Source organism: Chelonia mydas, chromosome 28 (genome assembly GCF_015237465.2).
Source record: "Chelonia mydas isolate rCheMyd1 chromosome 28, rCheMyd1.pri.v2, whole genome shotgun sequence".
Classification (NCBI taxonomy): Eukaryota; Metazoa; Chordata; order Testudines; family Cheloniidae; genus Chelonia; species Chelonia mydas.
The window spans coordinates 2873978-2886085 of record NC_051268.2 but is presented as its reverse complement, the minus strand read 5'-3'; the positions used below and the strand labels follow the sequence as shown (position 1 = coordinate 2886085).

The following is a 12108-nucleotide window of genomic DNA, read 5'->3' as shown; positions in this document are numbered from 1 at the left end:
ACAGGAGATCACCAAGTTATCCATCCACTGCTGCCCACTCCCAGCCTCTGGCAAACAGAGGCTAGGGACACCTTCCCTGCCCATCCTGGCTAATAGCCATTGATGGACCGATCCTCCATGAATTTATCTAGTTCTTTTTTGAACCCTGTTCTAGTCTTGGCCTTCACAACATCCTCTGGCAAAGAGTCCCACAGGTTGACTGCGCGTTGTATGAAGAAATACTTCCTTTTGTTTGTTTTAAACCTGCTGCATTTTGGGCTGTATAAGTAGGGGCATTGCCAGCAGATCGAGGGACGTGATCGTTCCCCTTTATTCGACATTGGTAAGGCCTCATCTGGAGTACTGTGTCCAGTTTTGGGCCCCACACTACAAGAAGGAAGTGGAAAAATTGGGGAGAGTCCAGCGGAGGGCAACAAAAATGATTAGGGGACTGGAACACATGACTTATGAGGAGAGGCTGAGGGAACTGGGGATGTTTAGTCTACGGAAGAGAAGAATGAGGGGGGATTTGATAGCTGCTTTCAACTACCTGAAAAGGGGTTCCAGAGAGGATGGTTCTAGACTATTCTCAGTGGTAGCAGATGACAGAACAAGGAGTAATGGTCTCAAGTTGCAGTGGGGGAGGTTTAGGTTGGATATTAGGAAAAACTTTTTCACTAGGAGGGTGGTGAAACACTGGAATGCGTTACCTAGGGAGGTGGTAGAATCTCCTTCCTTAGAAGTTTTTAAGGTCAGGCTTGACAAAGCCCTGGCTGGGATGATTTAATTGGGGATTGGTCCTGCTTTGAGCAGGGGGTTGGACTAGATGACCTCCTGAGGTCCCTTCCAACCCTGATATTCTATGCCCATTATTTCATTTGGTGACTTCTGATTCTTGTGTTATGAGGAGTAAATAACACTTCCTTATCTACTTTCTCTACACCAGTCATGATTTTATAGACCTCTAGCATATCCCTCCTTAGTCATCTCTTTTCCAAGATGAAATGTCCCAGTCTTATTAATCTCTCCTTACACAGAAGCCGTTCTATACCCCTCATCATTTTTGTTGCCCTTTTCTGTACCTTTTCCAATTCCAATAGATCTTTTTTGAGGTGAGGCGACCACACCTGCTCGCAGTATTCAAGACATGGACGTACCATGGATTTATATAGAGGCAACAGGATATTTTCGGTCTTATTATCTATCCCTCTCTTAATGAGGCTGAACATTCTGTTCGCTTTTTGACGCTGCTGCACATTGAGTGGATGTTTTTAGAGAACTCTCCACAATGACTCCATGATCCCTCTCTTCAGTGGTAACAGCTAATTTAGATCCCTCCTCTCTTCTCCACTGCATAGTGCCTAACCGTGCCCCCCTCATCTCTTCCCTCCCCACTGTGACCCCAGCCACTCCCCCTGAATCCATTCATACATTCCTCCCAGCCACAGTGTGACCCCTTCCCTGCCACAGACGGGAGCTTTCTTGAGGATGTCATCAGTTGGCAGTCAAACTTCTGGGGGCTTGGAGGCCTCACTTCCCTCTCCCCTGCCTGAAGCAGCCACAGTCTCACTTCCATGCAGGCTTCTCAGGTCTTGGAGTCCGTCCCTGCTGAGCTCACGTGGCCTGACCCTGCTTTTTTCACGTTCTCCTTTTCCAGAGAAATGTAGAGTCTGTTACTCCTGGAATAGAGCATCTAATTCCCCAGCCGTCTCCACGCCCTGGGGGATTTTCATACCCCCTCCTGTCACATCTGGCTTGCTACATTCCCCAGTTCCTGAAAATGTGCTTCCCTGACATCTAAGACCTCTGAGATTCTGCATTCAGTGCCATCCCTCACACTTACTAGCCTCACCTTCCCTATGGGGGTGCCGGAACAGGAAGGGCCATGGCCCCATCACTTTAACAAACTTTGTACTGGCCACAAGGGGGGGAAGGGGGAGGGCAGAGGGGAGGAAGTGAGGTTTTGGGGGGAAGATGAGGCAAAAGGGCAGGGCGGGGGTCAGCGAGAAGGGGTGGTGTGAGGGCGTGGCCTCGGGGAGAAGGGGCAGGGCCACAGTTCAGGAGTCTGTGGCCCCCTCACTTTTAGGGACCTTCCGCCGCTCCTGCTTCCCTATCACTCTCATGATCTTTGTTTCTCTCTGGCATTAGAAGCAGGTCCAGGGTCACTTGCCCTCTGGCTGGAGTCTTTACTTTCTGGGATATGGAGTTTATGTCTCTGTGTTTTAGGACCCCCTTTGCTGAGAAGTGTCTGGCTGTGTGTGTTCCCAGCAGAGATGGGGATAGTTAAATGCCTCATATGCAGAGTGTCCTATACTTTTGAGTACCTGGGGAGCTGGCTGTGGATTGTACTGCTGTAAAATGGGCTGGGGTTAAAGTAATAGAATGTTATTTTTATAACAAATGGCCTATGAATTCACCTGGTCTTCCTTGTTTTCTTTCCCCTCAGCAGGGTTTTCAGTTTCCAAACCTGACGTGATCTCCCAGCTGGAACAAGGGGAGGAGCCGTGGGTCCTGGATCTCCAGGGTTTAGAGGAAAGAAAGATCCTAAGAGGTGTCTGTGCAGGTGAGGGATCATTAAACCAACATGGTCAGTGCCTGAAGGAAACAGCTGGGATTCCCTACAAAGACATTGTGCGTTCTCTGAGTTCAGGATTGTCCCCAGCAGGTGTCACATCTTCAGGGCAGCTACCACTCATGGCTTCCTGCCCACCCTGACTGACACCTGGCAATAGATCTCTCCCTGATCTCCCTTCCGCTGAGTGTTTGGATGGGATGTGAAGGGAGAATTGATCCCCCCCCTACTCTCCCCTCTGGGGAAGAGTTTGGGGGAATTCAGTCCCTGATTTATTTTCCCCATCTTTCTGGTATTTCGTTTGGTTTGCTCACCCTTTTTCCAGCCCTGTTTCTGAGGTTTCTCCCTCTATCCGGATGGTGAGTGAGAACAAGGAGCAGAATCCTCAGCAGGAAGATGCTGAGGAAGTGGAAGCGCATGGGGCATTATTGCAAAGTCCCCGAGGGAACTTGTCCGGGAGCCATGAGCAGGGAAAAGCCGGTGAGAGTCAGAGCAGGCCAGAGAGGCTGGAGGGAAACCAGCCAGGGGAAAAAGTGGATAAATCCATTAATTGTCAGGGAATTCACAAGGACCTCAAGGAAACCACAGCCCAGCAGAGACTCCCCACAGGAGAGAGAAACAACACATACACTGAGTGTGGGAAACACGTCACTTGCCGCTCTGGCCTTACTACACATCAGAGAATCCACACTGGGGAGCGACCCTACGAATGCGGCGAGTGTGGGAAAACCTTTGTTCGGAACTCACACCTTGTTACACATCAGAGAATCCACACCGGGGAGAGACCCTACGAATGCGGCGAGTGCGGGAAAAGCTTCAGTGACAGCTCAGCCCTTCTTACGCATTGGAGAACCCACACAGGAGAGACACTCTACGAGTACCAGGAGTGTGGGAAACACTTCACTCAGCGCTCCAACCTTATTTTGCACCAGAGAACCCACACAGGAGAGAGACCCTACGAATGCTATCAGTGCGGGAAAACCTTCGCTCGGCGGTCGAACCTGATTAGACATCAGAGGATCTATACAAGCGAGGGTCCCTATATATGCGCCATGTGTGGGAAAACCTTCCATCAGAGCTCAGCCCTTGTTTTATCATCAGAGAATCTTCAAAGGAGATAAACATTGTGAAAACCCCGTCTAGGGCTGGCAACAGAGTTTATTTTTTGTTTGTTTGTTTTTGTCCTCTAAGACTTTTGTTAATTCCCAAATATTGACCTTTAAGCTATTTGGCCCCTTTGCTTCACCGTGTTCTCTCAGCTCCCCTAGGCAAGTTGCCTGCTTTTCCCTTTTGCAGTTTGCCCTTTTCTGGGGTAAATCCTGTGGTCCTGTCTATCAATTCCATTGTCCTTTGAGTCCTGGAAGTGTGTGTCCATCAGCCCCAGATGGGGGAGAGAGGGGTGACCTCAACTAGCCAAATCTACCTGGGCCTCATGTCCCCTAGGCCAGTGGTTCTCAAGCTTTTTTTTTTTTTCCACGGACCACTTGAAAATTGCTGAGGGTCTCGGCGGGCCACTTAATGATCTATCCAAATGTTGTTTTTACCATTAACTAACTATTGGAAAGCGCTTTGGATAAAAGTGCTATATAATAAAACCAATAATAATTAACTTTTTTTTGTTCTACAAATAAAAGCACACAATTCATATTTTAATATCAGTAGTCTTACCTTTCTAATGCAATGGCTGTGCCCTCTCTCCCCCACCACGGCAGCCCCCGAGCTGGGGCTGGAAAGGAGGACGGTCTCTCCCCGGCAGCAGCAGCCCTGGAGCTGGGGAAAGTTGCCTCTTTTTCTGGCTGCCACAGCCCAAATTCCCCCCACTCCCTCTTCTCACTGCACTAACCCCTCCCACCTCCCCCCTATTCTCCCCAAGGCCACCACCTCATCTTACATGTGCGTCTTCTCCAGGGTCCAGGCACCTAATTAGTGGAGCCACGCCTGTCCACTAATTAGGTGGGTGGCCCTTCATTCTCCTGTGTGTGGCCGCCCAGGCACGCACCTTAGAGGGAACTATCCGCGGACCACCTGAATGGAGCTCGCGGACCAGTTTGAGAACCTCTGCCCTAGGATTTTCCTTGGACTTAGCTAGATTGAGTTAGCTATCGTGATGTAAAAGCATAAATATTCTTGCTGTAAAGACACAGCCCATGTATCGGTGATAGGGGTTGACCCCTGGCCTGATCTTATGACCTATGACCTGCCTTGTGTCTCCTGGGTGATTTTATGCTTGCTAGGGGTTAAATGACATTATGGGAGTGTAAGATTGGTAGGGGTGCATTGCTCATTAACTTGGAATTTGGGGTGGGAGGGCAAGTAGGTAAAGGATTCTGCACCAGAGAAATGTAAGATAACCCTGACCAAGGCCCAGGATCTGGCAAGAAACCCGAATTGTTCAGTCTCCTGCAATCTCCTCCCCCTGCTGACTCGATGGGTCAGTTTGCTACTTACATGTAAACTGAGACAGATGCACATTCTTTGCTTAGGACAAGTCTGTTTAATAACTTTTACCTAGGCAGGACAGCCTGATTTTGAATAAGGAACATCATACAAAGGAAAAAAGCCAACATCATTCTGGGATGTTGTGATGAAGTGGGAATGTTTTTAATGTTTTCTCTGAATACAGTGTGGGTGCCTCAGTTTCCCCTATGCATTTCTTAAGTATCTAGGTGGTGGGATAAGGGTGTGTGATTGTTGCAGAGCGCTAGAGGGCAGGTGTGATGCTGTCTGCACAGAGAATGGCTGACACCCTGTTTCCTGGCAACTGATGGCCTGGGCCCCTCCACTGCAAGGTGTCAACTGAAGGTGTTGGAGAACAAAGAGATCAGGTGGCCTCCTTGCTCGGAGAAGAGACAAAGTCCAGAGGAGGGGCTGGAAGGGGTTTCAGTTTAGAGCTGGCTGGGGAGACGGGGGGAGGCCCAGAACCTGGGTCTGGGCTCCCCAGCCCCCAAGATGGACCTGACTGATGGGTCCTGTTTTCTGTACCAACAAGCTTGGTTTTAGACCATGTTCCTGTCGTCTAATAAACCTTCTGTTTTACTGGCTGGCTGAGAGTCCCGGGGAATCGCAGGAAGTGGGGGGGTGCAGGGCCCGGACTGCCCCACACTCAGTGACAGATGTATGAGCAGGACTGTTGTAAGTAAGACAGGAGAAGTAAGACGTCTAAGGGGCTTCCATAACTTTCTGCCCAATGTTGCTCCATACATATCTCCAGGATAGTATTAACCTGTGGAAGTATAACATTGTATAAGTATAACGTTGTATAAGGGGACATGCTGGATACATTGTATATGAGAGGGCATGCCAAAACATGTTACAAAGTATATGAGGGAGCACACGTAGGGACAGTTAGCTTTTGAATGGAGAAGCAATTAAGATAGAGCCAGCACGTCTAAGAAGCAGGCATCAGAATGGAAGGTGTGAAGGGCAATTAGTTAAGTTAACTGGAAGCTGTTAAAGGAGATTGTTAAGGGTGGCAGGTAATTGAAGATACGTGACTGGTCTCAGGGATCTCGAAGGGTGGTGACTAAAATCTTTTTCTTCTTTTGTCTGTAACTTCTCTGTAACTTGTTCTCCAAAAAACTGTATAAATTAAGAGACACAAGCCCCACTCAGGGGGCTCACTTCTAAATGTATTAGCAGATCAGCTTTGCTAATAAAACAGAGTGGTCTGATAAATTGTGAATCTGAGTCAAACTTTGACAATTTGGAGGTTCCACCGAGATGGCAAGCGGCTTCACTGAGGCTGTGTGATCCCTGACTGCCTTGCAGGACGATCGTGGCAGCCGGTGCCTGGACGCTTAGTCCAAGCCATCCTCCACAAGACAGAAAGGTACACAGCAGCAGCACAGTCTACGCCATTGAACTTGTTGGTTCCCACTCTGTTCGGGTAGGGGTCTTTGGATCCAGCTTCTGGAATCAGACGTCTCAGGTAATTATTATTTTTGTGCTTTAACCGGTTTGAGGACTGTCTTGTCTTTGTGTCTATCCATCTTCCCCGTGGTGTGTGTGTGAATCTGGGAGCCATCTCTGTCCGGAGACTGGCTGACCAAGGGGTCCCCGTCCCCACGGTCTGAATAAGTGGAATCTGCACAGCTGCAGCGGCACCACGCCTTGGGTATAACCCCTGATGTGAAAGCAAGGGCAGTTGAGGCAGTAGCCTGTGGGCTCCTTTCTGTGTGTTGCACCGGGTACCGCTCTGCTGAGCCCGAATTTCCTTCTTGTGTGAGTGCTGTGTGAAGTCCTCCTGGATGGGTAATCAGAAGTCTAAGGTAGAACAGTTCCCTAAGGGAACTCCAGCTTATTTTATGTATTTTAGGAGGGGTCCGGACTCTTGTAGGTTTCTTGAAAAATGGTCCAAATTAGCTCTAGAGAACCCCAAATTACAGTGGCCACTGTTAGGTTCTTGGGACAAGGATCGAGTGGACGCTTTAAAAAGCAAACTCGTCCTCCCAAAAACCAAATTGGAGAGAGGAGAAGTAGACTGCTTCATGCAGTGGTGGGAAGAGGCAAATCGTAGATGGACTGAGTCAAAATTCACCTCTCTTAAAAATTCTATCAAAAAACTAACAGTTCAATTGGATGCAGTCTCTCCCACCACTAGTCCGAGCGCTCCCCTTTGCCCAGTCCTGTGCAAAGATCCGGATCAAACCCGACCCCCACCATACTCCTGCGCAAATAAGAAATCAGAAAAGGAAAAATCTTCAGTGACTACAGATAATGAAAGTGAAGAAGATACCCTCATTGGCCTCGCAGCTCTGCAAAATATTATGAAGAAGAAATCCAAAGCAGACTGCAAAGATTCTCTTGACATCTCTTCTTGGAAAAGAGAACCTGATGGGAGGTTAATGAGAGACTCTGATCAAACTGTTGTGGCACCCTTACGAGTCCTTAAGATGGGAGAAAGTGAGTCCATATGGGATTATAAGCCCTGGACTCGTACGGAACTTTTATCTATAGTTAAAAGTTTTCCCAAACCACAGGAAAACTCTGTCAAATTTGCTGAGGAGTTTCTGTTAATCTGTGAAACCTATGAACCCTCTGAGACAGATCTCCTCCAACTGTGTAAATTGTTAGCTCCTGCCAGTTATTATGAAAAATGGTTGGCTGCCGCAGACTGGCCAGCTGAGGCACGCCACTCAACCATAAAAAGTACTGGCCCAGATTCGGCATACAGAGACCGGTGTATGGCTCTTTGGAAGCGCCTGCATCAAGCCATTCCCAAAGTGTGGTCTCCTAAAACAAACTGGACAGCAATACCTAGCTGTAAGCAAGGGCAAGGAGAAAGCCCAGGCGACTATAGGTCCCGGCTAACTGATATTTTCCTACAACATTCAGGAATACAAGAGCCCGATGTAAATGGGCAGGGGGCCTTGGCACATGCATTTGTTGATGGTCTTCTCCCTGCCACAGGCAGCGTGTTAAAAGGAATAAGTGTGGGATGGGAGACTGAAACCATGGACAAATTGCTGGCAGTAGCAGAGCATTGCCACCGCACTTTAAAAGGAAAGGAGGAACCGTCCTCCCAAAAGTTAATGGCTCTGCAGATACAGCATTATTCAGGACTAAGCAGACCACACCGGGGACAGGGACGGGGTTGCAGAAGGGGGCGGGGGGCTGGATTAACTGGGGTTTGTAACTACTGTAAACAGCCTGGACACGGGAAAAAAGAGTGTCCAAGACGACCTAATAATTGTATGGGAAATCAAGTGAACCCCCTGCTGGTTCCTCCAGCTGATCCCCAACCCTATTTTTCACCCCAACAATGACGGGATGCTGGGGAACCTCACAAAGTTTTAGCTCCCTTATTACCTCTGTCCCCTACTGGAGAATGTGTCCTGACTGTAAATGATCTCTCTCTCCCTTTCCTTGTTGATACTGGAGCTTCTCTTTCTACAGTCCACACCACTGACTTGCCTGAGGTTCCCCGATCTGGAAAATCTGTGTCTGCTGTTGGCATGACAGGGATCCCTACCTCTTTTCCCCTCTCAAAACCTTTGTCTGTTCAGGTCGGTCCCCTCTCTGAGGAGCATGCATTCCTCCTCTCTGATTCCACCCCTGCAAACCTTCTGGGACGGGACTTGCTATGCAAACTTGGCTGTTCTATTTACTGCTCCCCAGATGGTGTCTATCTGCAAATCCCTCAGTCTTCCTTATGTGATTCTGTAGCCTCCCTGCTGTCTGAAACTTCCCTCTCCACTCTGGTCCCTTGCTGTCCCTTAACTGCGTCCCTAGAGTACCTAATCTCTCAGGTTCCTTCCTCCCTATGGCCATCTCACCCATTTAAGTGGGCCGATTAAATACTGACCCAGTTCGGATTACTGTAGACAATTCCAAACCTCTGCCTCGCCTGTCTCAATATCCTTTGAATCCTGAGGCAGAGGCTGGGATTGCTCCAGTTATATCTGCATTAAAAGAACAAGGAATTATTGTCCCTTGTTCCAGCCCCTGTAACACCCCTATCCTCCCAGTTCAAAAGGCTGATGGCAAATCGTGGCGATTTGTTCAAGACCTTCGAGCTATTAACCGTATTGTCATACCTTCTTTTCCAGTGGTTCCTAACCCTGCTACAGTACTAGCGTCTATTCCTCCAAATGCAACCCACTTTACTGTTGTAGATTTGTGCTCCGCTTTCTTCTCTGTCCCAGTTCACTCTGAATCCCAGTATCTCTTTGCCTTCTCCTACAAGGGTCAGCAATATACATGGACTACCCTTCCCCAGGGGTATACAGAGAGTCCATCCTATTTTTCTCAAGCCCTAGCCAGGGATCTCGCTGATCTGGTTTTCCCATCAGGATCCACACTGATCCAATATGTGGACGACTTACTCCTGTGCTCCCCCTCTCTGTCTGCCTCAGAAATTGATTCACTAACACTTCTCACAGCTTTAGCGAACAAGGGTCATAAGGCTTCTCGCACAAAATTGCAGCTCTGCCAAACCTCTGTCACATACCTAGGCTTCCTTCTCTCCCAGGGCTCCCGTACACTCTCTCCAGCCTGGGTACAAGCCATCCTTAGCTTTCCCCAGCCTTGCTCTCCATGCCAGGTCAGAAAATTCTTAGGCATGACAGGGTTCTGTAGGCAATGGATTCCCCAATATGCTTCTCTGGCTAAACCACTCCAAGAACTCACTCGATCCTCTGTACCTAACCCCATGCCATGGCCACTTGAAGCAAATGCTGCTTTCATCTCCCTTAAGCAGAATTTAGCCTCTGCCCCTGCCTTAGGGTTACCTAACTATGACAAGCCTTTTACCCTTTTCTGTCACGAACAATCTGCTTGTGCCCTCGGGGTTCTTACTCAGAAGCACCGTGACAGAAATCGCCCGGTGGCTTATTTTTCTGCAACCTTGGACCCTGTAGCCCAGGGTCTACCCCCTTGCCTACGCGCTGGAACTGCTGCAGTGCGCCTGGTCGAGATGTCTGAGTCCCTTGTCCTCCGCTCTCCTCTCACTCTCATGGTCCCCCATTCTGTGGAAACTCTCCTTCTGCAACGCAACACTGCTCACCTCTCCTCTGCTCGCCTCACTAGGTATGAACTTTTGCTGCTTTCAGCCTCACATATCACTATTAAGCGCTGCTCCCGGTTAAACCCTGCTACCCTCCTTCCTTTACCTAGTGATGGTGAACCCCATGACTGCCTTGCAACTGTCTCCGCTATCACTGTCCCGCGCCCCGACCTTTCAGATGTACCTCTCCCTAACTCTGACCTGGTATTATTCACTGATGGGTCCTGTTATAGAAATGACCAAGGCCACCTTCTTGCAGGGTACGCTGTGGTCTCTCTCTCTGAGACCACAGAAGCTGCGCCCTTACCCTCTGTGACCTCTGCCCAGGTGGCTGAACTGATTGCTCTAACCCGTGCCTGCTTTCTAGCCGAGGGGCTCTCTGCCACTATTTTTACTGATTCTCGGTATGCCTTTGGGGTTGTGCATGACTTTGGCATCCTCTGGCAGGCTCGAGGTTTTCTTACCTCTACTGGTACCCCTATCAAGAATGGCCCCTACATTGCCGCCCTCCTGTATGCAGTTTTACTACCGTCTGCCTTGGCAATTGTTAAGTGTACTGGCCACTCAGCGGCAGACACCGAGGTGGCAAAAGGTAATGCACTTGCTGATGCTGCTGCAAAACATGCCGCCACTATAAAACCTTCACCAGAAGCGTTTCTTGGTCCCCTCTCTGTCTCTGTAACGCCACCATCCCTGTCTCATCTCGCTCAGCTCCAGGATTCTGCCCCAGAAACAAAGACTCCTGGAGTGCTTTGGGTTGCTCTTTGCATTCTGATTCCCTTTGGCGATCGCCCACCGGTAGCTTTGTAGCCCCCCTCTCACTCTACCCGTCTCTAGCCGCCCTGCTACATGGTGTTTCGCATGTCGGCAAGGAGGGGATGGTCTCTGCTATGAGTAAGGCAGGCTGATGGGCTCCCCATTTCAGCTCCTTTGCAACCCGCCACTGTGCCGCTTGTGTTACTTGTCAAAGCCACAATGTAGGCAAATCTGTAAAAGTAACACAAGGGTTCCGGGGTTTGCCTCAAGCACCTTTCCTACACTGGCAACTTGATTTTGTACAAATGCCAAAGTGTCAGAAATATGAATTCATTTTAGTTATAATATGTCTGTTTTCGGGTTGGATTGAAGCCTTTCCCGTCGCAAAGCTGATTCTTTGTCCATTGCAAAATGTCTGTTAAACCACATTATCCCTACCAAGGGAATTCCTGCCACTTTGTCTAGTGACCGGGGAACACATTTTACTGGAAAAATTGTTCAACATCTAAACCAGGTATTACATGTCACCCACCTGTTGCACTGCCCTTACCATCCACAGAGTGCTGGGCAGTTGAAAGGCGAAATGATGTGCTTCAAAATAAGCTGGCAAAAATCTGTAGTTCCACAGGGTTAAACTGGCCAGCTGCTTTACCACTGGCCCTTACGGAAATTCGGTCATCCCCATCCCAGAGACACAAATTGAGTCCATTTGAAATCATCATGGGACACCCTATGCGAACAATGGCTACTATTACCCCAGCCCCAGACCTAAACCTAACTCACAGCACGCTCCTCCAGTACTGCAAAGGGTTAATGCAAGCTGTGAGCTCCTTCCATTCGCAGGTGCGAGCAGCGTGGCCGACGGAACCCACCTCTGCTGCCTGTCACACTCTTGAGCCTGGTGATTGGGTCTACCTGCGGCACCACCTTCGGAAGCACGCCTTGGAACCCCGGTGGAAGGGTCCATACCATGCTGACCACCCAGACAGCCGTGAAATTATCCGGCATCGCTGCATGGATCCACGCCTCACAGTGTAAGCCAGCGCCACCTCAAGGGGACCAAGCACCTCTGCAAGACCACGCAGAACCAGCTTCAACCCCAGAAGACAAAGAGGAACAGCCTGCAATACCTTACAATCTGCGCTCTCGTAAGGGTTGCCAGAAGCAGAGGGTAAGCAGACAGCAGGACCCAACAAACAAGAAGCAGTAGAGAGCCTAGCGCCTGCTGCCTGGTGGACGTAAAACCGTGACTGCGGTTCCCTCGAAAGGGGTTGTCGGAACCAGAAAGGGTCCTGCT

The 12108-nt window shown here is 49.4% G+C and overlaps 2 protein-coding genes across 2 annotated transcripts; both read left to right on the top strand.

Moving 5' to 3' along the window:
• The first annotated feature begins 2700 nt into the window (after positions 1-2700).
• On the top strand, positions 2701-4204 carry LOC122463952 (zinc finger protein 3-like). Its single transcript, XM_043537542.1, has one exon. The coding sequence runs from the start codon at positions 2908-2910 to the stop codon at positions 3670-3672; it is 765 nt and encodes a 254-aa protein (XP_043393477.1). The 5' UTR covers positions 2701-2907; the 3' UTR covers positions 3673-4204.
• A 1460-nt stretch (positions 4205-5664) lies between these two features.
• Positions 5665-11849, top strand: LOC122463935. The gene is made up of 3 exons (XM_043537078.1): positions 5665-5683; positions 8836-10733; positions 11655-11849. Exons 1-3 carry the CDS (start codon positions 5665-5667, stop codon positions 11847-11849), a joined length of 2112 nt encoding a protein of 703 aa, XP_043393013.1.
• The last annotated feature ends 259 nt before the right edge of the window (positions 11850-12108 follow it).

Coding starts and splice junctions, on each gene's coding strand:
- LOC122463952 (XM_043537542.1), top strand. CDS start 2,908: ATGGTGAGTGAGAACAAGGAGCAGAATCCTCAGCAGGAAGATGCTGAG.
- LOC122463935 (XM_043537078.1), top strand. Junction 10,734..11,654: donor TTGGTCCCCTCTCTGTCTCT/GTAACGCCACCA, acceptor TTCCATTCGCAG/GTGCGAGCAGCGTGGCCGAC.